Below are 28,000 nucleotides of genomic sequence, written 5' to 3' on the forward strand. Positions count from 1 at the left end.
ATTTAATATTATTTCATACAAATTCTAAACCTTTATTTCACCGATATCGAAAGAGAAACAATTATCGATCGTTACAAGGGACCGTTCCGTCCCTTTGCTGGCTGCGCTCTTACACACTACAACACTTACCAATTAATAATACAAGAACTGGGTGTACTGGGACTTAACGGCTAACGGATTTTCCCATCAAACCAATCGACCAATAGGTGGGCAAAAGCAACATCGAATCGATCGTGCAAAATGCGTCCGCGCTTATCACTGATTTCTAGGACATTTTTCCATGCCTCGTGCTAAGCATGCCTACCCTTAGCCGCAGGTCCTTATTAATGCTATCAATCACGCTTACCCTAACTAGCGCAGTGCAGCATCCCACGCTGCACGCGGACAGGGAATCACCGTTATCAATTAGCGAAATTAATCTAGTAGAGCGCGTCTCAGTTCGTTTTGGGGAGGAGCTTTTTTCTTCTACTTTTTTCGGTAAGGAGCTCCCAAAGGGGGCTGTTTTTGATCGTTTGCCTAATCGATTTGCAATCAAATTAGCGTACTTATTTATTATATTCAACAATAGTTGAATATAGCTCTCTCTCTCTCTCTCTCTCTCTCTCTCTCTCTCTCTCTCTCTTTCTAGGCTTGGGCAAAATTGATAAAGCCCTTTAACTCAGTTTAGAACTCTTTCGCTTTTGCTAGCTACAGCTGGTTGAGCTTCAGTTGTGTATATTGTTGTAAGTACGCATCTTTTCCTAACATGTGTTTCTGTACCTAGCTTACTGTCAACAATAGGCTCCAGCACACAGAGTTCATTCAATAGTGTCTATCCGAATCTGGCGGTAAATATAATTTGATATCAGGCTCACACACGTATACACACACACTGGCACTATCATAAACGGTGATCAAATTTCAGGTTTTCTATCGTTACATTAGCTCCTCGGAGCAAGGTTTTTTGTTTCAATTTATTCTCCTCCAGCTTTTTTTGCTATCCTTTCGAGCTAATTGTTTATGCAACGCGCGGTGAAGCACGCACTATGTGTTAACTGACATTTCATTTCCTGTAATGGGAATTTTTTATCGCATTTCTTACATTGACATCCATTAACGTGAGATATTTTATATGATTTGGGTTGTGCGTGTGTTTTTGCAAAGTGCTTATTCATTGAAGAAGGTAAAGTTGTGCGTGAGTAAAACATACAGGATGCAAGTGGTAGTGGTAGTGGACACGTTTGGCTAGCAAAAAAATCTTTCTTTTCACTAGCTTTTCCAGCTTAAAGTGGCACAGGATGTAGGGAGGAAAACCACGGTCGAGGAAAAGAAACTTAACTTTTACTCACAGCCTTGCTTGAAATTTTAATTCATCCTTCCCCTACTCGTGTTTTGTCCAATTGAAAAATAAAGAAAATGCTTTCGAAACATTCATTAGGATTTTTAATCACAAAACAGGGGAAAATATTGTTAGGTAAGCCTATTGGTTTGTTGATCATTTGCAAATCACACCATAAACAGCATTCTTGTTGAGCATCATTTTCTCTGCCCCATTATTCCAAACAAAAAGCGACCATCCCCTCACACAGCCTCCGCTAGGAATTTATGAATGATAGGAATAGCACACGAAAAACAAACTCATTCATCTCTGGGGTTTTTGGGGTTTGTGATCGTGGCACAACCGTAAACAAAACAGAGAAAAAAAACTCTCTAAACTCGCTACAAGATCACCGATCAGTTTGCCGTTTTGTGAGTTGTGAAGCAGTAAAGCATCTTTTACTTCTTCCACCGCTTAGTCTATGACGTCTGAGGATGTGCTGGCACGTCCCTTGGTTGGGGCGTAACAAGCAAATGCAAACCCCCCCCCACCCCCCCCCCCCTCATCAACCATAACTTTCCTCCACAAGAGAGAGAGAGAAAGAAATTCAAAAATAGTTAAACTTCGTCACCGCTCGGTCACAGAAGGAGGCCCGTTCAAAACAATGGCACGGCGGGATGTGACGTACGACTGGCATATGCTGGAATTAAACGTTCTCCCACTACTGGCTCCTCCGCCTGTTACTATCTTCATCCGGAAATGCCAATGTCACCCCCTACATCCCCCCTCCCACACCAACCTGGCGCCATCGCACGAGTCCCGCTTCGCTCGCTGTGACGTTTGTCACACTGGTTTGTTTTACTGTGCACTCCCGGATCGGTTCCGGTGAAGTAAAACTGGCCGGCCCCGGCAAACCGGCCAATGCAAACCTTAAAAATAAAAACAGAAAACCAACCCCCCCGCCCCCCCCCCCCCACCATAACAGGCCTCTATGCGGCAGTCCGACTGCAGGGGTGGAGGGATCTATTTTTACGATGAGTCAAACCACACACAGTCAAACGCGCGGTCGTTTCGCGGTCTCAAAACGCGACCACACATAGAAACCTGCCGCACCTGCGTGCGAAGGTAATGAGAACTAACCGGGTCGAATTCGGAACCCCGGGGGAGGGGGGAAAAAATACCGGGCAAAATTGAAAAGATCTCTGCCATTGACAGGCTTCCCAGGGGATGGGTGGCTATTCGGACCCGGTCTTGACGGATGCGCATTTGCGTCAAACCGTAAGCTCACAAAGAGCCGACGAAAGCAAATGCAGTTTCGAGAAGGTTTAAGCCGGGCCGGGACCCGAACGATACACACTTTATCGGGCCTTTTTATTCGGCAGCTTAGTGTTGTTGTTTTAAGTGACGTTGATGATTGCGTTGCGTTCGATTCGGTTGCTATTTATTGCTCCGTTTGCGGTAGACATTTGAGGAGCAAATAATAGACTACCGGTCCTGTTGCTCCAGCCAGGCTGGGGCGGATCGGAAATAGATCGTCATACGGTACAGATCACACCGCACGCCTTCGCGTTATCACGCGTTTGATTTGAATCGTGCAGTAGGTGGGACCGAGACAGTGCAAGTGTCACGGAATGGCTAAATACAGGTTTGGGGTAAAAATACTAACCGAGCTCCTAATTCGGGAACACCATTCGACCAAACTCGTAAACGTCTGTCACTATAGGGCGCTCGATGAGTAATAATCGAACAGGACGTTACCAGGCACTTCGCAACAATAATTACCAAAACAACCAGCAACCATTCGTATATCCACTAAAGTAACGGCAGGGAAATGAAGTGATTAAGGCCGCCGGCCACAATCGCTAGCTGGGAAAACAAAGCTAGCTCGCTACAGTTTGCTAATTCAATCACTACCAGCGGTCCAACTTCAAAACAAAGTATTTTCCAGGAGGAACCACCACGTCCACCGGGAATAAATTTCCAGTAAAACAGGTAATTTTCCACCGAATCAATCAGGCGAAGCGCTTCGGTACCCAGAAGCGATTTGGGCAGTACCGAGCACACTTGTACGGCTTGTTTTCGATCCCGGTTTGAATTTGGACATTCTACAAAACACACTTCAGTTGAGCAGTATTGCGAAATGGAATCGATGACTTTCCCCTTGGCAATATTTTCTCCAGCACGAGCTTGTGTTGCACTTAATGAGCTGATGGGCTCAGCTTGTGACTATGTGTCTGGTCATTGTCTCGCTATTTGGGAGCTGTTTTATTGTACTCGCATTCCACATCCTAGATCTGTCGGAAAAATCCCATATCCTAGATCTGTCCCAGTAATGAGACGCAAAGCAATGGAAAATTTTCATCTCCTTTTCTCTCTCGCTCGCTTGTTTGTGCATCCTGCCCTCTAAGGCTCCGGTGTGGAAAATTACAACCGCCCACATATGCTCTGTCAACTACACAAACACATGCATTTGATTATACCTCATGGGAAGGTAGATATTGTCTGGTTATCTGCTCTGTCCTGCTCATCCTTAAACACCGTTTCACCTTTCTGCGCGAAAGCAAATGATGCAAAAGAAGCTGGCTCCCTTCAAAACGTTCCGCTCATCCATTAGTTTCATTATTGCACGAAAACAAGGAGAGCTAGTGTCGGTTAGGCAGCAGAAAAAAAGCCTCCACCGTACATCAAATGAATGCCACGTGGAGCTCCTTACGTTTACGAGTCTTTTTTCCCTCGCTTCCTAACATTCATTTCATTGACTGTAGGGAAAAACAACATCCTGCCCCGAAAAACAAAAAATTAACTCCAACCACTATGTTAACCCTGACAGCTTCTCCCGGTGTAGTTGCCAGTAGCTAGACGACGACGAAACCTTCACAACCCAGCAGTCGACGCACCCAAGCGACACTAATGAGGCTCGATTGGGTGGAAAGAAACGCTCAGCGTGAGGAAATTTTCCATTCGAAAGCACGATCTTCCCTTTCTTACTTCCCTACAATTCTTTCCTATTTCTCGTATAATCTTATTGGCATTGGAGGAAACATACGAAAATCACGCGCACCACGATGCTTGATATCGATTCTAAGGGAAAGATGGATGTGCAAATGATCAACCAAACCGTGTTCCTGCTCACACAAACACTTGCATCCTGTTCGGCGACATTTGCGAGGATACACTACCTTTAGCTAAAACGATAAAGGCGTTCCTCGAGATGGCTGAAGGGGGTGAAGTTACGACAGGGATCGGAAGGATTAAATAGGATTAAATCAAGATGTAAGAGGCTGCTTCGCTGATGAGGTTAATAGAATCGTAACGCCGATTGAATCGATGCTCAGCTAATGTCGGTTCTCAGCCGGGTTTTGCTGTACCAGAGAACCGAGTTGGAAGGCGCAAAGCCATTACGAAGGGATGGTGGAAGGATGAGGCGTACGATCACTTCCAATATTATTTCTATCATCACAAATTTTGTTAGCCCCAGAAAACATCCATCCACCCGTCCGTCATATCGCTGCACGCTGTTCCATTCACCACGTTAGCAGCTATCCCCAGCTCGATCTCCAACTGCCGTGAGATTGAGCGTGTGGTACAGAGACACTGTTACACACCGTTACCGTTGCTTTGTTTAATTGCTGTCCTCGGCCGTGGTCGACGTTGGTCATAGGGAGGCAGTCGCTGTGAAGGCCTGGCGCCGCTTCATCACACGCGACTTGTGCAGCTCACCTTTGTGACACGGTACCACTGTGCCCTGGCTGACCGGGGGCTGCCGTGTGCCATTGTTACCGATCAGCGTTCCTACAGTGCAGATAAATGGAAGAAGCAGACAGTAAAGATACCAATAAATAATCTTGAAAACTAGCGCGAAAAGTGTATCTCAGATTTGTTCACGGTTCACGTTTCACACTTACCAAACATTTTGCTGACGGAAAATTTGCGTGGCTTGACCGGGCGGGCCCTCGATTCTACCAGCAGCCGTTCGAAGGCTTTGTAGAGTGCGGGCGTGTTGTCGGCAACCGAAACTTCGCAGAAACCGATCGCGTGCGATGCGGCCAATGATGCTCCTTCCGTTTCCTGAACCTGCGAAGAAGAGGCAGCAATGTTTGGTTGTTTTAAAATGCTTTTCTTTTTGCGCCGATATAAATTTGCCTTTCAAAACAGTCACGAGCAACGCGGTACCGGAAACTGGGTTAAGTGGTTTTCAGCGTACAGTATGACAAGTCTTCTTTATCAAGATTTTTTTGCAGACTTTTCTTCTTCAAGTTTCAGATCTTTTTTATCTTATTTCCCTGCTGATCTTTGATAAATATTTTTGCTCCAACATCGCGCACCCTAAGCGCCCGCTTTAGTGATGAGAAATTAATGGAGCACGGTGCCGAATGCTTGCGAGGGATGAAAACAAAACATTAGTCAAAACGCGCGTTCACACCACGATCGCACGATCCTGTTTCTGTCGCGCACTAACAAATTGGCACCGATTGGCCGTATCCTAAGACCAAGGTTAACGAACTGCCACTACCGAGTGTCCCCGCACTTCAGTCCGGTGTTACGGTGCCGGCCAGCCTTTCGGTGACATCTTAATCGTCTGCGAATCTCGCAAACTAGGTCAAACAGATAGCATTCTGGATAATGTCGACGGTTCACTGGCTCACCGGTTGTCAGTTCTCGTTGATGGTGTTCTTGGGCGTCGTTGCTAGTAGGCCACCGCCGCCGACTAGCCGATTGGCATCATAATTAATTTCGATTAGCCACTAACAAGCTTCTTTCGCGCTAGCTGCCAGTCGACATTGCAAATCTGACATCGACTAGTCAGCTGCTGTTTCTTCGCCTTCTTCTCGTTTTTCTTTTTTCGTCTGCTCAAAATGCGCGCCTGCCGAATTACACGTGTTAATGAGAGTTCTTGTCCTCCGCTGCTTAAGAGCTGCTTAGCGGCCTGCCAGCTAATGGTTAATTTCATGCGAAAGATGCATCCTGCAAACCGTGACTAATGAATGCAGCGAGCGCTTCAAACAGGTGAACCACAGCACAAGATAACCTTATCATGCTCTTGCCATGGCTAGAAACGAGGCCAGTCCGGTTCGGAGCCGTGTACGTCCATCTGGGGTTTGCGGGTTTCTTTCTGATGCTAACACTGGTAACCTACGCCAAGCTCAAGTAAGCTGATTGCCGAACACGTCGATTGATCGACAGCTCAATCGCCCACCGTACTTCGGCAAGATCATGCACGATGCACATGCCCACTGGTGCAATTGTGCATCGCCTGCACGCGATCACGTACTCATCCGTGCATAAATAATTCGCTGGTGAGTGTGGGCTTGTATAAACAATATCCACATTCTTGCCCCACAAAAAGGTTTGAACTGGTTCTCGTGCTTGCGGTTATTCGTTTTACTTCCTAAATATTTATCTCTGCTGTAAACGCGCCTTTGCTACGCTTAGAGTTCTCTACTGAAAAACGAATACAAATGATGCAACAGTTTGCTGCTTACTCATCGTCGGTCGGGCTCTTTACGATCCATTCAACTTTGTAAAGGAAGAGTACAATAACATAACAGTAGATGTTAAGGTAGCTAAATATATCACCTGCTACTGCTAAATGTAAAAAAATCTTTGAGTCTATCATATCGAAACAAAAAATCCTCAACAAAATAAATTCTTAAGAACAGCATATCACATTCACATTGAGCCATCTTCGTGGAAAGCGGCGTTAAGCAAGTCAAATTGGCCGAAACAAAGCAAAAAATCAATCCCAATCGATGATATCACGGGTTGTCGACGGCCACTTTCCAATCCAATTCACACTGCTGCCCAGCTGGCCAGACCGTGGACCACTTTGCAGCCAATCGATAATAGATTTATTTCACTGAAAGCTGGACCCGAGACAAACCGGCTGAAGGGGCGTAGTCAAGTGGTGTTCCCGCATCGCAAGAGACCGAAATTTCGCTCAAGATCATCACGAAACGATCACGTGTAAAGAAGTTTCGTGAGGAGAAACCCCTCCATCGAACATTCCTTAACGAGGGACTTTCCCGATCAATTTAGTTTTTTTCCTGTTGCTGTTGCTGATCTTCATTGTCCACATGTTTGGAGGTGTCAGTGGAGGCGCATGGTGTTTTTCGCGGAATCACTAATAACTTGGACCAAAATCACTGGAATGGAGCTGCAAGCGTAGCATACGTGTATCGAACGTTTTCATGCTGCGTGAATGTTTATGTAGAAGAGTGGAGAATGTTTCAATGAGCATTTGCTCTTCCCATCGTTAATCGGGAAGACTATCTTTCGAGCGATCGAGCAGCAAGATTGCACGTGTGTAAAGAAAATCTATCCTCCAATGATTTTTTTGCTGTTCAACGATTTGCGATTTTCTCGATATGTAAAATGACTCGATTCGAAATGGCAAATTAAAATACGAGGAAAAAACCATCTCCTGAATGCTTTGAAACGATCGAAGCCCTACCCGAAAATTGGGATGAAATTCGATAGGAAAGAAACTATACGACTGTAACATTTCCATTAGCTCTGGTCTCGCTCACCTTACCAGAGCTGTCAGATGCGAGAAGAGAAAAATGGTTCCAACATCGAGGTTCCTCGGAATTCCTCAAGAAAAATGCTACCTTCCCCCCAACCCTACACGGTCGTGTCGATCTCGGGTTCCATTCAATTTCACGTCACGCTCTAATTGCTGTACGCATATACACATACGTTTGGCATTTTGGGTGCTTCTTGGTTTTTTCTTTCCATCTCTCTTCCTCTCTCTCTCGACTCTCTCGCCTCTTTACTCCTCAACCAGACCCATCAGTGAAACGGTGAAAAATGAACTTTTTCGCAACATAATCCAGACGCTACCGTGAAGGTTGAGTACCGTTTGCCCTAAGAAAATTAACCGTCGTAGCAACAAGATGCAAACAAAAACAACAGTCTCGAGTTCGTCTCCATTTTTTTTCGGAACAGACGGGTTGGTTTTAAGTTAATTATTAAATATAACCGTACCCAACAGATGTCCACGTTGAGTCGCTGGAAAAAATGCGGTGAAGGTTCAAAGGGGAGTCATTTATTGTACGACCACCGTCATACTAACATGAAGTTCCATCGAAATTGCAAATGTCATCACTGGATGCGAATAGTCCTCGATGCGACAAATTGAACTGCGTGGAACGCACAAACGTCGAAGTTAAAGTGTGTAGGTTTTCACATGGAAAGGGCATCGAGCTGACCATCAAGAGTCAGAGCTTCACCGAGGGAGTGGTGACACCGGCAAATTACTATTCAAATACCAACACCGTTACCATGCGCTCCCTTGCATCGTGATGCAGCCAATTGTTGTCACCTACGACAGCACGGTCGGTCGGGGGCTCTACAACTCAATCAACCTGCCAGGTGTTTGTTGGTGGGAACTAAGTACTTTTCGATCGAACTTTCCCAACCCTTGGTAGGATCTTCTTCCGCGGTGGTTTCGTGTTGCCAACGTGCAACGGCACCGGAAAGCAACGGGGCCACATTGGCAGAAGTGGGAGTCGGGCCTCCAATTAATAGGGCCGCAGTACCGGTACGCCAAGCTCAAGTGGGTTCAATGGTAGCCCGGGTCACTCAAGGTACACTCACCTCGCGCAAGTGATCCAGATCGGCCTTGTTACCGACCAGGTAGGCCGACGGTGCATTCTGCAGCTGCCTCAGCTCGGCCAACGACCGCTGGGCGTACTCGTAGCTGCCTCGGTCGGTGATGCTGTACACGATGAGACAGGCGTCGGCCCACTGGATCTGTTCCACCGGGAATCCGTTATCGTTTTCGGCCGAAATGTCCACGATTTCCACATCGAGTACACCGCTGTCGAGTGTCACCGTTTGCTTGTAGAGCAGGTCCGTGTTAGAGCTGTACTCGCCGATAAACCGTCGGGTTAGGTAGCGTACGGTGAGGGCTGGAAAGAGAGACAGAGAGAGAGAGAGAGAGAGAGAGGGAAACATGTACATCAGTAAACCTGTGTATCCTTGAGTGCGGTGTTTGCCGTTACTTCCTATCCTTACTTATTACTGTCCCAGATCGCAAGCATTCCGTGCAAGTGGCAGTTACTGCAATTTTGATTTATTTCAAAGCCCTCAGCTTTACTTCACTGCATGACCGTTGCGTCCGTTCTACCGGTGGCTACACGTGCCAGTGTTGCGCCAGCTGCTGCAGTCAATACACAGACATGTGGCAAACACGAGGTTACGGTCGACACTGGTGCTGCTGCTTACGGCACAGTGGGAGTTGCAATTGGTCATCATCAGACAGATGCAACGCCACTTAACACTCTTATGCAGCCTGGATACGTCAGAACTGCCAATCTCTTTCCCCATCTTAATCTTTTCGCAATGTTATAAAATATCTTCAAACCAAGAAGAAATATTTTTGCCACGAAATTATAAATGTGTGAATGATCGGTTCATCGCAAACGTCATGATCGAAGGCTAATCGGGACCATTTCGTTGATTAACTACAACCCAAGGTCCACCGAGCGAAAATGAAACCGACACCACATTAGTCATTGAGCTTCTGTCGATTACGTCTGCAAAACCGTGTTGACTTTCCTTAACCTCAATATTAGCGGTACGTTTCTACTGACGCCTATGCACGTTTTTTTGTGTGGTGGTATCTTTTCTTCTACCAAGTCCCCGATGGCAGACAAGTATATTAAAATTCAACCACTGCTTGCACACACGAGATGTAAGATAAAAAAGGTCTCAGTAAATCCCCAGATTAACTCCCAATTGCCACCATCCTTCCTCAACCGAGCTCAACCACTTCAAACGGGCCGGGTGTGTGATGAAAAATTTCCTTCCTCCTCACGCGAACGCTCACGGACATGCGGAAAAAAACGGTACCACTTAGCCCATCACCTCGAGAGTGGCATACCATACCATCAACCCAACGTTTTTTACGACCCACGTCCCGATGTAAGCCGGTGCACGCATGAACGTAGAAAAATGCGAGCAAATCGACCACTGACAAAATGTGGACCCAATCTAGGTCAAAGACGCGTCGATAACTGAACTACTCTACCCTACGCGTCCATTCTTCATGGTATCATATTTTTCCATAGCAAAAGCGGCCTCAAGCGCTTGCTTCCGCAGATTGTCCGCTGCTCGCCCACAGAACCCTGGGACGTCGGTTGGCCCCGGCGCGTGTATCGAGCGCTACTTCCCGCTAGGGACGTCGTACGTCGGTTTGTTTGAGCTAATTGATAAATTTGACAAACATCTGCCGGGCGGTGGGTGACCTTGTGAAGTTTTACTTTCATGTTGGCCACCGCAATCCCATCCATCCTGGGAAAAGGGGTATCGCGTGGGCTACTTCATGATTCTCCGTTTTTCATAGCCGGCTTTCTCCAAAACAATCTCGGCTTCCACAATCGAAAGGGTTGTAGAGGTGAAGCGATGATGGTGGTGGTCAAACCAGGTCCAATTGCGAGTGTCAGTGAAAAGTGATACACCGTTCAAGTAAGTGTGTCATATGGCAGGGGACGAGCGAAGGAGCCGAACTTCAACACTCACACATACAAGTCAAACTTCTCGAATGGCGCTCAGCGGTGTAGAACGTCCCGGATCGTGGTCATCAAACCATCGTGTGTCACCAGCGAATCGAGCTGTCAATCAAGAACTGGCCGATGTGTGTCCCAAAAAGAAACAGGGAGGTCCCTGTTAACACACACAAAGTCTAGCGCTGTATCCTCCCATCTATCTCTCTTGGGCCGGCCCGGGCCCAGAATAATTGAGGTCGACGGCCTCAAAGCTGTCAACGAGAGGCCGCCTACTACGGCTAGGGAAGCGCACAGAAGATAAATGAAATGTTCGGTTCGATCATCAGCTAGCCGATCATTGGGGCTGTGTTCTTATTAGACAGCGTGCGTGTGCAGTCACAACCAGAACTATCAGCATGATCCGCAAAGTCGGGAACGGAAGTTGTCACGAAGGTGTGACACGGTCCCGGGTGGTAACCTTCATCTCGCAACACCGGAAACGACTGTCGGCCGGCAATCACACTAATGGACGCTTAATAGTTCGCTAGTCAGTCGGGTTGGCAGTTCGTTGGCCCTAAGCGAAATGGCGCTTAGGATAAAGGACAAAAGACGGTTTACACGCCTTTTGTCCTCATTTTTACTCACTTCCAGCAGTGAATCGGCACCTAACCGGGACAAATCTAGCCACACTCCCCGACCGGAAGTAGCACTTTGACTGGTTTGCCACTTTCATCGGCAGGGTGCGTAAAACGTTCCGGGTTTGATTTTGTTGTTCCCCGGAGCCCTTGGCTCGCACAGTATGAGTGTTTGTGCCGTGCGTTGTCAACCGTGCTCACTTAAGTAGGCCCATCGAACAAAAGTACACAATGTCAAACCTCCCCGTGGAGTACCGGATGGTTTGCCGGTTCGGACGAGACGACCCCTTGCTGAGTGATTGAATAGCGTTTGATCGAGCCGTTAAATCGACCCGAACACACACACTGTACGATGCAGCTGGCTAGTGTTGCAATAAATCAGTTTCACAAACCCCTTTCCCATTTTCATCAACACAAGCCGGACACTTTCCATGCGCTGCACTGGGGTGGATAAAAGCTGTCGGCTTCCTGTGAGTGCACCGGTGCACAAGTGCAAAAGCATCTTCTCACAGCGTGATCACTGCACTAAGCAGCTCATACGGCGCGTAATATGTTTACTATATTGGAAAAACCTTTCAAGTCGAGACATTGCCGGGGTCGTGGAGAATGTAAGCTAAGCTACATTCCGCGCCCGAATAATATCACGCCATCTAATCGAACATTGATTCGGAATGGCTTTTGCGCACCGTGGTGCATTGCGTTGTACGGATCGGGTAATGGAAAATAAATACATCCATCGACACGTAAAAGAATCATTAAATCGCTAAACGATCACACGCTTCGCATAACGATGTTTAAACGCGCGTCAACAAGCGGAAAGCGTACTTTTATAACTCTTTGATTTGGAAAGAAAATATTGAAACCACCTAAATTTTCCTGTTTTCCACACGCAAACACAAATTGCAAACGTATATTTGCACCGCCATACGAAATTCAAATTTGTAACGCTCGTTAAATTACGCCATACTGTTCCGTCCCGATTCAAATAATCCGCTCTCACATTCAACGTTCAAGAATGGGTTAGAGCGAGAGGATGAGACCCATAAAATCATACAGCTTCATTGAGATAAAATGTGCACACATGCAGCGTAAACAAACGCTGCACGGCGGCAACAAATGGCTGATGTTTACGAGAGGTTCGAACGAGACGGAAAGCACTATCACGCTTCCGGCAACGCACGCGAGCCAGAGTGAGTAAGGGCTCTCTTGGGTGATGGAAAATTTCTACACTTCCACCTGCATATTTAATGCACACAATTCGGTGCATCATGTGAACCGGTTCGAACGGGGAAAGTTTATTTGTTCGGCTGTTTATCCGATGCGGCCCTCAGTCCCACAAGTCCCGATAGATCCCTCGCATTTTCCCTCGGGCGATTGGTTCTGACAGTTGGACGGCACATTGCGGACCGAGAGCCAAAACTAATGAAAACGTTCGCTGGGTGACAGAGATTCCTATTTTCCTACCCGCCCTTTACTTTCTCCCGGATGTAATTGTGGATTGGGTTGCGTCACCGAAAGAGTCGACTTCAGCTTCAAACGTTTCCAAAACATCTGATCGTTTCGGAAGTCAAAGATCCTTCCTCTTTTGGGGCGCAAAGGTTCTCTGCCTTTCGGTGAGGAGCGCTTCGGTAGGCTAAATACACAAAAATGCTAAGAAAATAGACAAACACTGGTCGGCGTGCTGATGGACTCAACTGCAACGAATGCTACACCTGGGTAAAAATAATCTTCGATGCGCTTCTCCGCTAAAGACATCCGGCATCACGATGCATTGAAGGTCAGCATTCAAGCTTGTGAAAAATCGTCGCTTGAAACGCTCCCGGGGCATCGAGATTCCCCAAGTAAGACTCATAAGGCAGAAATCCGACCCTCCACCAATCGGAAGCGAAATGAAGCAAAGTTTCCCTTCCAATCGTGTATGGTGAGAACAACAAATCGATCAACCAGGCTTGGCACCGGTGACCGCAAGGGTTGGCTGACGGATCGCAGTTTTTTGGCACCAGCTTTCTTTGGCGCGCATCGAGTGACGATGAGTGACGGTTTCATAATTGTCGCAAAACGGGGATCCGTCGGTTCAGAGCCAAAGTGGTGGGAAAAGCGTCGTTGCTCGTTTTTTTTTTATTAAAGCGTCGCTGCTCACCTTTTGCCAACTGAAAACGAAGCGAATGAATTGCTCCCCATGCAAAGAACAATCCTGAATGTACCGAGGCAATCTTCTCCGTTGTCTTTCGAATGAAAGCGAGCAAAGCGAGATTATGTTTTTGCTTTTGCTGCTACTCGGTTCACAATTTTTCAACAGCGACCGCTCGAGCAATATTCTTCCACCGGTCATATTGAACGGATGCCAACACGTTCGCTTACACTCGCTTAAGGTTTGTCTTTTCTTGCTTGACATTGCTCATTGCGCCCGTAACGTTACGCTGAGTATTTTAAAGTCCTCTGTTGGCCGGGTTTTTCTCTGCTGAACATAACAGATGCCTACTTGCGGCACGGTTGTATCTCTTCGGCAGATGGAAATGAGTCACTGCACCCACTGCCACCACAAAACGCCATAGTCCAGCGTGCCAAAAGCGATGATGCCGCGGCGTGATGTTTGTCGAGCGGCGGTTTAAAGTCAAACAGCCCGGGCTATCCGTGGGTGGTTTTCGGTTCACCGGTCACGTTCGCTTCTTCAATAAAGTAACGTTGCTTTGATACTTTGCTTCCCGTAAATAGTCCTCAGAATTTGAATGGTTAAATACCCCAAAACAAGTCCAGTCCAAACGTCTTCTTTCAGGAAATTGTGAAGTGTGTTTGCATGTGTCAATAGCTCGTAAGTCCCAAGTCGTAATACACAATCCAACACAATTGTTCAGTGCAGTGAGCTGTGTAAGAAAATAAATCAGTTCATGGTTTTCTGACCATCATCACCGTCAAGTCCACGGTCACGCTGGTAGGCCCACCCGTAACGGAAGGACACACACCAAACGATCCGATACCTCTCTCTCCTCGATCTTCCCACACTAAAGCAAGCGCGATTGTTTGGAAAATACGAAAAACCAACAATCGTTTTCGGGTACCATGATTCTGGAGGGCACGATCAAGGTTCTCACAATGCAAGCGCTTCGATTAGGGACAGAAGAATCGTAAGAAACATCTTGCGTCCATACGGTGGCGTGAGATTAAGAAGAAAAAAAAGGATTAACAACTCCCTAGACTGCTATCGATCGAAACGCGACCGCAAGAAATCGCAATTGAGAGGTTCACATGGTCAAGAATTCACGAACTTGATCCATTTGTTTATTATCATACAAAAGACTTGGAGCCACTAATTGATCAAGTGGAAATGGAGAAGCTCAAGCCGTGTGTCTCAACCGTCTGCCGAGCGATATGTATATTGTTTTATGAAGATCCACAATTTCTCTCCGATTGTGCAGCTGTTTACCTGCCTTTGTTGGTTCGCACACATTCAATTTGGAGAGGAATGAATTATCACCACAATAAATAGAGCAACTGGCATTGGAATAGGTAGAAGTGGTAGTGTCAATAAGAGCTACAAGCTACAATTTTGTTGCTCATGTTTGCTGAACCTTCTAAAATAACCTTCCTGTCTGTAAAAGTCATTTCTAAAGCAAAACATTGTCGCATTACTCACCAGATTTTCCTACATTGACGTTCCCGAGCACGGCTATCCGCACTCGTGGCACATTTGTTTTCTCCTCCGTTTTCATCGTGGTCACTGTTGCTGGATCGATCACGGGTGTAGTATTTATTGTAGTTGCACTATTCTAGGCCAAGCTGAAATAAAGATAAAGACAGAAATTTGTCAGTTATCGTAAAGAAATTATTTATCTCTTATAGCTTACACTGTTCCACATTTAAAAACCCCCTATAACACTAGACAAATAGAAATAGAAGCCACAGCCAAGGATTGTTTGCATTCCGTCAAACCAACAGTGCAAATGCAAATCAAAGCAAGAAAAGAAAGCCTCAGTCCAGCCATGCCAACTAAGACTCTCATCATAGCAACGCCTGGAATCTGGAGCTGTTTCCATTATCAATTGCGTGTGTTTGCTTATCCAACCACCAGCGACCATCGTTTAACTTTAGCGAACAGTGTGTGTGTATGTTTTTTGCCAATGGGGGTGTGTTTAATTAATTTTCCACGGTCAACCAAGGCCACCTTCATCACAGCATCGAACTGCCCACACAATATCGTCCGCTCTTAATTTAATTTTTCAATATGATCGAATCGAGGTTAGATGATTTATTTTTTCCCCAATAGCATCCTACAACACCATGCCATCAATGCCTAAAAAATGCCCCAGAAAACTGGTTCTATTCCATCAGGCACACCCGTAGGCAAAGTATGGAGGCGCCCGTGCAGGCGTACATGGAGGCGCCTGGTACTTCAGCGACCGAGTTTCCGAAAGCTAATTGTATTAATCGCTGTCCCGTGCCGGTAAACATTATGTATTGAATTTTTATCAACTCGTGCATGAAATTGGCGTCAAGTTCCAAAAACTGAAAGCGGACCGAAATTATAACATCAACTCAACTTTAATCCAAACTTTCCTCCATTACTGTGAAAACACGTGCTCCATTATGCGAGCTCAATTGAACGACTTGACGCTGCCTGATTTTGGTGCTCTTTAACAGAAAGCCCACAAACACCAACACATTCAATGGTTAAAAAGCATAACTACTGCTCAGACTGTGTGTTGTACGCTTCTCTTCTCTACACCAAGCATAGCAAAGTAATTGTTTTCGCAGCGTGGGTTCCCTTCGTCGTTTGGGTGGTTCTGACTCCTCCATGCCAAAAGTCAAACCCATCGTAGTCCACTCGCCTATGCCGTTGTCAACCGGGCGAACGTGCCCGGCAGTACGTCACGGTTGCCGATGTGACGTCATCTCGGTAAACTTTGCTCAGGATGCTGCTGATTGCAGATGCTGTAGACGTTTCGCAATGGTGGTTAGGAACAGTGTCGTGTGACATTTGCAGTGCGCCGCGATATCGGTGTGGGCTGAAGTGTGTTTTTCCCCATTTCTCATCTTTGCCTTCTGATGGCAATAAGCTACAACAGCAAGGCTTATCACTTTCCTTCTAGACGAGCGTGTACATCTTCATGCCGGGTAGTGCATGCGATGACTTCGTCGGAGGTATCAATAGCCAAGTGAAAAAAAAAACGATGAAAAGAATTGCAAAGAAATTCCGTCGACAGTTGCAATGACGACTAATGTTCGAAAATGAACCAACGGCAAGCGGATGAGCAAACAGACACTAATCCATACTATTCGTGTCACGTGCGGTTTTGTGTACGAAGTCCTCGCAGGCAACGGTATGCTACGTTCCACACAAAAGGCACACGACGGACGGCTGCTTCAAAAACGTGCTCGCTTTGTTCGGAATAACACGCATAGGGATCGGATGGCCGGGATAATTCTGCCCAAACAAAAGCGCACTTCCCCGTTGCTGCTGCTGCTCTCATTAGGCTCCTAATCCTTGTGGGACTTTGTGGGAAAGTTTGTGCAGTCACCGGCACGATACAGGTGACGTTCAATTAAATGTTCAATCTTCCGGACCTGTTCATCTGTCAGCTGGCAACACAATCGAATCGTTTCACAATGCTTGTTCGATTCGAGCTGAGTTCACGGAGCAATTCGTTCGTACGTACGTGGGTGTGAAAATGCTTTTGAAATCGTACCAATCATCAGACAGTGGATGGCATCATTCGGTGCAACCAGTAACACACACTGCCGTTTCCTGGAACTGTGAACCCCAGTGAGGTTTCAGCGGAGAGGATATTAAATGATCCACTCGCCGATGTCCAACCCATCAACGTTTAAGTTTATTTTGATACTTGCCGAGAGGGATGCAACATCGTTAAGCGTTTCAATAAAAACTGTCCACCAGCAACAAGAGCAAATTGGACGATTGGATCAAACGGACGAAAGGTTCAAAAATAGTCAGTATGGAATGTTGTTTGATGTTTGACAATCTTTACCCAAAATATGCCGCTTACACACACGCGAATCAACACATTTCCCCGTCACTGTTCGATGGAGTTGAATCCGAGTCATTTCTTTTCCGGAACATTCGCGTATTGTTTCGGGCAGAAAACAGGTACATGCTCCACCTGCTGTCATCGGGTTGTAGAAATTTTTACACGCCCATGATTAACCACGCCACTCTGGCCACTAATGATGATGTTCGCACAACCGTGGCACATTCCTGAAGTCATCCCGGTAACACGAACTGGCGAAACGTTCCACCGAAGCTCAACTATCACTCACGACGCAATTCACAATTCTGATTTGTCCTACGCTTGTGAAATTGGCGACATTGGTCTGAGCGTCTGGGCCAGGATGGATTTTTTGTTCGCGTTTGCGCAAAATTTATGCGAATACCATAAACATAAACAAACGCACGGTTGAAACTTGCCGTTGTTCGTTCGACTGCATTTTCTGTCCCTTGGATGTGTGTGTGTGCGTTTACGGTTCAGAATGTGTGAGACAACTTTTCCTTTCCGTCACGGCGAAGAATGATTTTATCAGAGAATCAGGGAAATGCCGTCAACACACACGTGCCACAAACCCAGCTCTCGGTGCTGTGCCGTCCGTTTGCTTGATCGTTCAGAAATTCAGGAAATTCCTCACGATAAAACGACAACCAAAACTCTGATCGTCAACAGTGAGGTGAGCCCGAACGGGCCCCCTCGAGCGTGTACGCAGCACCGGCATTACATTTTAACCGGATTATGACGCTATTTTTAGTTGCAGTTAACAAAAAACGAACGCTGAGAGGGAACGCTATTTTTGCCACTGCTCACCACGACTGGGTGACAACGCTGTGTTTTCAAATAAAACGGGCTTCTTCAAGAAAATCTTAACTGCTGTACCTTGTTGCGCTTCTCGATCATGTTTTGCAGATTTCTATACTTTCTGCTACAAAACAAACCACAGACAAAAAGAGTTTAAAAACATTCGTTGAGACGAAAACATGTTACTCGACCATTTGAGACACCAGATTAGGTGATGAAAGGATAGCTGGTTGCTAATATGGAAGGAGTTACAGAGGCGAAAACACGCATGATTTCATCAACTGCTTCGGATCGATTGACCGATTGGTAGACCAGAAGCAGATTGACAAAACGTAGCCGAAAAACTCTCCCGTCCCGTCAACGACCACATCATTATTTTTTAGGACCCAATCAAATCAGTTTTCTACCCTGCCCGGCTTGCATCTCCCCTTGGTGTTGGACACATTCCAACACTGGTGACTGGATCATTCCAGCCCGGAAAACTGGCCAAAAACATACTTGTATCGATGTCGTGAAAAATATCGGCAAACAAATAGCTTACTAACCCTGGCCATTAACCTAGTTTCTGGATAAGTTTTTGGCAACTGTCCGTCAACGCGGTTTTTGCTGGCCGCATAATGCTTGCGTGTGTCATTTTAACACCCCGTACTACCAAGAAACTTTCGGTCTTCTGGGGTTTCTGTCGTTTTTTTCATTCATTTGATTTAGTTTATTTCCAGACTCATGCTCATGAAAGCGCTAAAGAGTTTGTTGCCCTTTTGCGGGGAAAGAAAAATTGCTTCCTGCACGTACGAACCGATTGGATTATTGCCAACCCGTTGCTTAAGCACGATTCACTCTTTGTTTCCTGCACTGGGTATCAATAAATAACTCTTTTTATGCAACTGATTTATGTACGCCGATTCTGTTGCTATGTTGAAAGAAAATCTTTCATTTCCTACAATTATTCAGCAATAAGACACTTCATCCACATCCTGCCAAATTGAATCAACTATTCACTAGCACGTAGTGTACGAAACAAAAGTGCATATATTAGCAAACGCGTAAAATGCGGGCGTAAATTGTTCTCGCAGAAATTGCGCTTCTTCCGTTTCAACACAATAAAGAAACGCACCTTTCAGCGCGTAGGTGGACAGCGCAATTTAAAGTGCAATATTCCGCCGAAGCTCGCAATACCGGAAGCAAGACTCGGTCGTGCAAAAGCCGGCAGTGGAAATTAAATATTGCTCCACGGACCAAAGTGCAGTAGGGAAAGCGATGTGTCTGTCCGTGCTGCAAATGCGAACACACAATTTGTCATCTCAGACGATGCTGTGCTGGTGAATCCGCGCGTGAGGAATGCGAGCAAACCCCCGTGCACACACGACAAAACAGTAATCTAAGAAGCGAAAAACAAGAAGCCCCTCGTTGAGGACGCCCCAGCTGGTGGTGGTTGTGTGTCAACCGCATCTTAAGATCGAGTGAACGTTTTCATCCCTCCCTTAATGGGACTCATTTGTCATCGCGCGATAGCGGTAGGAAGATTGAATTTACGAACAACACGCACACAGCGCAACCGTTCGCGCTGCCCCTACCTGCAACCCCTTTTACGCTGCCACAGTCAGCTGAGCAAGTTGTAGCAATAGTGAACAATTTATGGATTATGGCCCGAATGTTTTGTTTCACCACTATTGGCCCCGCTCTTTACTGCAGTTACTGTTCAGGACTGGTGCTTCTTCTTTAGATGTTCAACTTTAACGCCAAGCAAATGCTGAAGCTATTAAACCAAACCCAGGTACGGGGGACCGATTTGTAGGAAAGTGTCGCCAGTGGCGCCAGCCGATTTTCTCGAACGTACCTCACACACTCTGCCAGTCAGCCGCCGCTCTGCTCGTCTTTTCACCTGTTGGCGATCGTGAAGCGAGCGTTTGAACGCATTGAATTTCGTCACGCAGCGACAAACTGACGACGTATTTACTCACACAACGGCACCTCGGGTGCGCGAAGTGAATTACGACTCGACTTGGCTCAATAAAAACAAGCATTTTGTGGTTGAGTGCCCGTGTTGCGCGCCGGTTCATTCCGGCTCGGGCGACGAAAGCCGTCATATTGCTAATCTGGTGCCTGCACCTTCATTTGTCGCGTTCATATGCATGCCAGTAGTGCTTGCGACTACTAACTCCGCGTGTGTGTGTGACCGTTTCTCAAGGAGGGCGAGCAATAAAGATGTTGCTTGACGTTCGATTTGGTGCGTCCTGGTGGCGCATTTCCAGCCTGTTAAAACCCAGCCATGTGTAACGCGTCCATTTTTTTTGCCTCAGTCGCGAGAGCTCCTGGGAATCGAGTCCACCGAAACGACCGTAACCGTAATATATCGATAATAAACATAATAATAACCTAAAACCGCCACACTGTAGACTGTAGGTCCCTCGCATCACTCAGTCTTCTCGCCCGGTCGTGCTACCTAGGCAGTAGTCTCATAAATAATTCACAAACTAACTTCCAGTCCTCGATTATCCTGCCACCACACCGATTGTCGATCCAACGGAAAAACAACACGAGACAGTACCAGCTGCTAGCTGCCAGCAGCGACTAATCGGTGGTAAAAATCGTGCCTTCAGATCCAAAGCGGAAAATCGTGCTCAGTGAGGAGAGTCTTGCATAATTTCACCTTCCGCGCACCGTGGTGCATTCGTGGTGTTTTTGCAACGTTGTGGACAACTTATTTTGCCTATTTTTAAATGCGCGCGAATTGTAATCCACCCGGTACATTGTTGCAAACTAACCCTAGCGTCATTTGTGACACCAATAAGAGCTGGAGCAGTTGTTGTTTTGCTCATCGATTCATATTTCTGCTCTTGGCATTCTACCGTACCGTTCCGATCAATATGTTTGTTTACGAGGATTCCTATGGTTTGGTCATTATCTGCTATTTTATGCCATTTTTACAGAGGTTTTTGTTTGCTTCTCATGTTCCTTGTCTAGTCTCTCCTGCTTGTCTAGTCGCTCTTGCTCAGGGACAAAGGAATTAAAGCATTATGTTTTTAGCCATAGAATCTGACCCTGGCACCGGAGCGAATGGTGGAATAGCAGCTACCGTGCAACAAGGGCAAAGGGGAAGTCCAGTTTGGCCTCATCGCCGTCTCCCATCGGTGACCATCATCAAGCGCCGGGTTGTTGTTGTTATTCGGCACACACACCTGATGCTTTCTCACCTTACCAAAAGGGTTCTGGCCAACGGCTCGTTGAAAAACACTTGTCCACACCACCATCATCATCGTCATTACTAGAGCGCGCGTTGATCCGATAAAAGGTTTTATAGCTGTGGCCTAATTTCCCTTTCGAGTGCACCAGCGCTTCTGAAGGCCGTGAATAGTTTTTTTTTGTCCATTTGTTTTTCACCCAAGCAGCAGCAGTAGTAGTGTCATTGAGCTGACGATGGATGGAACAAGATTTACTGCTTTCGTAGATGGTTTAGAGACTTAGAAGCTGTCAGAAGCCGAAATGCGCCTAGCGTCCCATTCAGGGGAAAACCCCATCCCGAAGATCAGTGCTAACGATTGCTCCCGCCATAAATTGCCACCGTTGCATAATGATCGAATGATGAGCTGCGGTTGGGTTATGGAATTTTAAAATGCAACCTTCATCCTAATCATTTAAATTCATCAGATGTTTTTTCCCCGTTTTTCACTGCTGGCTCCACGAAAACGAACACACTGTGTGTGTGTGGGGGGAAAGCGAATTGTCGTAAAAATTCGTTGGCCTCGCTACCGGCAGCTGTCGACCCGAGGCAGACGACAGTAATTAAGATGACAGCCACAGCCCTACACGTGTGGGATCTTCCAGATGCAGTGTGAGTGTGTGTGGGTTTCGAACAAACGAAGAGAAACCGTTCCTTTCCCCAACCCAACAAATAGTTGGAAGGGAAACACGCGTGTCCCGGTCGTTCCGGGAAAGCGCCGTTTCGTTCGGCGCTTCCATTAGCTTCGCACGTGAGTGATTTGTTTCGTGATAGCACACAATCGCTTGGAAGCGTGGAATTTCATTGACAATAATCCGTTTGCATAGGGATATAGTTTATGGAAAAGCGACGGCCATCCAATCCAACGCCATTCTGATGATTCGAACCGTTCAAGCGTTCGTACCGAAAAGTGACATACGATCAGGCTCGCGCTTTGCTCACGTGCAAATGAAAGCAAACATTTCACGTTGCTGTGTTTTGTTACAAATTGCTGGAAAAATCTTGCTCCGAATTCATGGTTAGTTGCATATTATAACGAACGTTATGTGCTAGGGTGAATAATAAAATTCTCATAATTTTATAGAAAAAAAACAATTATTTTCCCATTTCGACTTAAATAATTCAAAAATTCCTTTCTTGCTCGAGGTCTATTTCCATTCCGTGTTCTCAGCAGAGAAAATTTGTTTTTGCCTGAGTCAGCGGGAAAATAAATAGTAAAGAATGTTTCTAACGCGCAACACATAAAAGGCAATAACAAAATCCTCCCCTTGTTCACAATGATCACTAATGATCCTCACACATTCAAACAGTTTGTGATGATTTGCTTACTTTCTTCTCCGTTCTTCTCAATCCCACCCCGGTTTGTTTGCAATCAGGAAGTAAAAACCCCATGTTCGGCTCTTCCCCCTGGTTTCTGGCACACGCAAACACATCCGATTATCGGTAATTGGGAGAGAACATAACCGACTACCAATTGCTGATTCTGTGCCTCACAACAACAACCAAGCCTCCGCCCGTAAAAGATTTGAAGTAAACAACCCAATGAGTAAAACTAATAGATGGGCACAATTTTACGATGTTTACCGGGCACCGAGCAAACTGGATTGCGCGAAAGGTATGAATGAAAACTTCACCCTGAACATCGGATGGTAGCATACTTGCGCTAATTGTTTACGCATGCTACTACCCACCTGGAATGCCGTACTGCGACTGTTGTCCATTGATCTGTGACTCTGGCGAAGAATTTGCATCTTGCTTGCTTATCCGCAAATCACATCCAAGCATGTGGGGGAGGAGGCCAGATGTGTGTAGATACAATCCAAGATTAGAACGAGCACTGGGGCCTAGGCTTCGTTCCGGGAATGCACTGCAACCTTCCCGTATGCTATTAATACCTCCGGAAAGGAATTTATGAGCAACGCATCAAAGGCCAACATAGATATGCGTCGTGACGTTACGGTGAAGACGACCGGATCATCATCGTCGTCGTAGTCATTCTGCTCGATGATTACCATCGAGCGTCCCCAAACGAGCTGCATCGCGGTACGATTGTCCCGACGTGGCGTCCGTACGACGGCATCGTATTGGGTTCGAAAATAGCATTCCCAAATCCAACATTAAACGCATCTTGACTCGGTGTGCGTGAAACGTCTCTACGCGATGCACGCTGATTTGATGGAATGTGGGGAAATGCACTACGCCCCGCTTCCACACGGCAACACCCTTGTGGAATGCACCCCCAGAAACTGATGAATTTGCTCAAGGAAAATCGTGCCTCGTCTGGGTTCTACTTTCGGGCAGACAAAGATAATGGTAGCAATAATGCTACTCTGTCAATGGGGATTTTTACTCGTCTTACCTCACTGATTAGATTCTACACCTTTTCCCTTGCATTCGCTTACACACACACGATCATGAACAATTGAGCACGCATGTATCGACCGCAAAACAAGGGGAAATTCCTTACAATCTTTTAAAGAATTCGGTACCACCGTAATCCGCGTACCACTGGCGAGTTAAGCTAGGGTTGTCAACCTTCGGGAATTGATTTAGAACTCGTCCATTTTACTTTTGTCGCATCCGAAACTCTACACAAACCAATGCAGCAGCTCTTCTTCGTCAATCAGCACACAAGAATCGGATAGTCAAAATGAATCGAAAGATGTGAAACCTTCAACATCCCAAAGCAAGAAGAGAATATCAAAAAACACGCACACAACTGACTTAATCGATCGACGCTTTGTTCGGCGTACAGAATATATGTGTTGTCCGTGGTTTTGCAAAAAACGTGACAAGGGCACATCACAAAAGAATCGAACTGCTTCGAGAACTTTCGTCCCGTATAAAGCTGGCCGGATATAAAGGATTTGTTCGTTCCGCAATCTTGCAAGCCTTGAAGTGATGTAGGTTCTTAGAAGGATCAATTGATGTTGACAGCGAGACATGTGAATATTTAATCGCTCGCCTTATCCTAACGCATGCCCAAATAAGGAAAAACTTCCTACAGGTTCCATTACACTCAATTAACTTCAAGCAACAAACAAAATCAAATCAAGCTTGGCTTGCTCCTGACGTTTAAACATTTCCATCGAACACACCCGTTATCTGACCCGCTTAGCGCATTCCTCTGGAATGTCTCATACAGTACAGAATTTGTGAATGTTGCTCTCACTAAATCAAATACCGTTCGGCCAGCTGAATTCTGGGTCGAAACGATAAATTCCTCCCAATAATGAGCTCGAATCAGTACGGCACACACGACGCATGCCTTCTTCAACTTCAACTAACCGATCCTACCACAGCTGTGCCGAGCAGACAGGATTACTCAATCAACTAGCAAACGAGCCGGGCAGCTTAAGCCGCTTGAAAAATGTTCCCTTACGAACCAAAACACCAACAGAAAAAAGCGAATACTCTGTAAACTATGGACTTGAGATAGTTTCGGCCAGAGTCGTTTCCCGCACTATTCGCTCCGCCAGCAGTCACGCTTCTGCTGCACTGAAGTTTCACGTCTGTTTACAAACATTCCACTCAAAAACCCCCAAAAAGCCGCGGTTTGGCAAGAGTCGTGCGGCATTTTCTTCCATGGGGTCTGAGGCAAGACCGTCCGATGGAGACGCCTGGTCGGTTGTAGCAAGCGGATTACTTCGGCGCTTCGAAGGGAAAGGAATGCAATTTTCGCAATTATTATTTATCTACCTAAGATAGGCTACCCCCTACTTAATGCTGCCCTGTCTCCATAATGGCCACAACTGCGTGACTCAGCAAAACTACCGCGTCTAAACATCAGACATTCCGCCAGGTCCTCTGTCGGCGTCGCTCGCATCCTCGACGTATCGAGTTTCGTTGCGCACTACTTATTGCGACAAACACACGGTCAGTCGGTCGGTTTGGGATCGGTCCCACCGCACGTACGCACGCTGAGTGGTCGCGTGTTTCAAGTGGACCCGATCAAACTGTGCCATGGTATGGCAGATTCGTATGTATGCGTGTGCGGACCCGTACTTTGCACACCGATTGCCTAACGCGGCGTCTCTCAAGAACGAAAAGGGTTTAGTTAAGACGGGCCTGTTTGTCCGAAAACTTATGCAACCCTTCACCCATTCAAGCACCGTCGGAAATTGTGCCCGACACTAAGCCACGCATCATCATCATCGCGAATCGTAATGGCGCCAGGCTCGTGTGATCTTGAAATCCCTCATTGCAAAGGCGTTTTGAGGCGTGTGTGGTAGAAAATCCTTTAGTTTGAAATTGCTTCGCGTTGGAAGCAAATGTTGGCCCACTTCTGAATGATTAATGCATTTCAAGTGAAATCACGTCCTGTATGGAGTTACCCAAATCAACGGCCCACCTGTCGCACAAGTGGCATCAATTAGCTCACTTCAGATGGAGGCGCCTGGTCGTGGGAGGCACTGATGAGCAAATCGCACGGAAAAGGGCAGCAAACTAACACAAAAACACAATACCCAGATTGTGGTAATGCTGTCTCCGAACCGTGTCCGTTCAACGTGTAGTCTAGTTGGGCATAAACAAAAACCACAATCCGTTCAGCGTAGCCGACGGAACGCACCGGTTGTGAGAAGGAGCCACATGTGCATCGAGCTAACCTTGACATTTAGGACACACGAACGCTCAACAGAACGCTCTGGAATGTCGTATGTCGTTCTCGAACATTTAATGCACGTGGGATGCTGGTACATAGCTAAATATTATTTCATGCTGTACATCTGTTTTACTCCAGACGAGAACAAACTGTGCTAAACAGTATCCAGAAAAGTCCATCCAGGAATCCAGGTTGTTGGTAAATTTCTTCCAGAAAAATATTTGATGCTCATTAATACCATTTTCACTTTCAAACAAGCAGGACTGCTATTTTTTAAACTTAATATCTTTCTCAAGAAATGTTTAATTGCTCCGGCTAAAACAAAACTGAACAAATTCACCAAAATGTGATAATCCGGTCAAAGTTCTTCTTCGCCGGAATATGATTTATACAGCAACGTCAGGATGCACTCACTTTGGCACGATGAAATTCGTTTATGGGAATCATTTTCATCGGTTCAAAAATCTCCACTACGCCAAAAAAAAACCCGATGGGATAATGTACGGATTACGGCCAATTACTATCCCACGTACACGAGCACGCTTAATAAATTTTAGGGCCCATCCATCGTTACCCCAATGCTGCTCCCTATTCTATCACTCCAACCGGCAACCGATACGTGTACAAAATTATGCACACGCTAACTAATCATCTCGCCCCACCTGCCATCATCATCCGGTCGGTGGATGTTACAGCAGCGGTACGAACTGATTCATGTGGGTGAATTTTCATTCATTAAATTGAACCAACCAATTTTACTAACGGTCTGAAAATGGGCGAACAAAAAAACATAAAAACAAAAAAACATTATAGTATTTGACCCAAATACTATAATTTAAAGCACCCCGAAGCACACGTGCGCCCTTTAGTGCGCACACAGTTTTAAGGTCATTTCTGCCGGCATCCCATTTTCTGATTGGAAACGTGTCGCTTGGTGGAAAAGAGCACAAAAAAAACTTTTCATTCACTTTTCGGTTACCTTTTCAATCTACACAAAACCCCACCATCATCGGTGTGCGTTGAAGCTCCCGAGAAGAAACAAGAAAACGGAACCGGTTTCATGGAAAATCTTATTCTCGAAACAAGAGCCCCGAATACGTGTAGGATGGAAGCTTTTCATACAATCTCAATTTTAAAACAATTAACCCCACACAGTTACAACCATAACTCCTACCTTTTTTTGGTCGTCCTTTCTGCTTCCTTTATAGCTCCAACCTGCTTTAGAATGTCTTGCCACACTGTGTTGCCAAGGTTTCCAATACACTGCCGGTGGGGATTTAACTTTTGACACTTTACCCAATGGTTGCTGCGTTGGTTTTTTCTCTTCTACTGCTTATCCGCTGATAGCAGTTTAGTGTTTGCTGGCCATCCGAAAGCCCGTTTTGGCACTGTAGTGTCCTTGATGGAAAGTTCAATTCTTCACTTTTCACACACTCGGTACACAATTCATGAACTGATCCACCTTGTTCCGGTTAGAACATCAAGCTATTACACTTTACATGCCAATCCGGGGCCACTTCAATATCACACAATTTTCTGTTATCTCACTGCACAGCACAAATCCGGCTTCGATATCGATAAGCTTGTACCGAAGAACCCGGAAACAACTTGTTGCACGCTTATTTTCCGCCTACGTGCTCGTGTGCTAGCCGTGGACACCACTTCACGACCCTCGTTTTTTTGGGAGAGTTTGCCGTACAAACTCTTCTTCGCCAACAAAACAAATCACTTCACACAGAAACGAATGCTCCGCTGCTCAACACACGGGATGCTGTAGAGATAATGTTAACCGAGCGAATCTGACGTCTGCGGGTGCTGTGATGGGTAAGATGATTGTTCTGCTTACACACACACGGGGAACAAAACCCGGTACTGTTGTTGGTGAGTTTCGGTGAACGTGTAGGAGTGTTAGCCGTTGGTACGGTGTGGTCTGTGTGCACCGGAAAAACTGCGCTGT

The 28,000-nt window shown here is 46.2% G+C and overlaps 1 protein-coding gene across 1 annotated transcript; it reads right to left on the bottom strand.

The window, feature by feature from the left end:
• Window position 1: 1 nt before the first annotated feature.
• On the bottom strand, window positions 2–27,999 carry LOC118508979 (ras-related and estrogen-regulated growth inhibitor-like protein). Its single transcript, XM_036048965.1, has 5 exons — window positions 27,218–27,999; window positions 15,055–15,197; window positions 8,894–9,207; window positions 5,203–5,371; window positions 2–5,089 (listed from the first exon to the last, which is right to left on the bottom strand). Exons 2-5 carry the CDS (start codon window positions 15,128–15,130, stop codon window positions 4,953–4,955), a joined length of 696 nt encoding a protein of 231 aa, XP_035904858.1. The 5' UTR covers window positions 15,131–15,197; window positions 27,218–27,999; the 3' UTR covers window positions 2–4,952.
• Between the last annotated feature and the right edge of the window lies 1 nt (window position 28,000).

The sequence above is a fragment of the Anopheles stephensi genome, chromosome 3, assembly GCF_013141755.1.
Source record: "Anopheles stephensi strain Indian chromosome 3, UCI_ANSTEP_V1.0, whole genome shotgun sequence".
NCBI classification, from domain to species: Eukaryota; Metazoa; Arthropoda; class Insecta; order Diptera; family Culicidae; genus Anopheles; species Anopheles stephensi.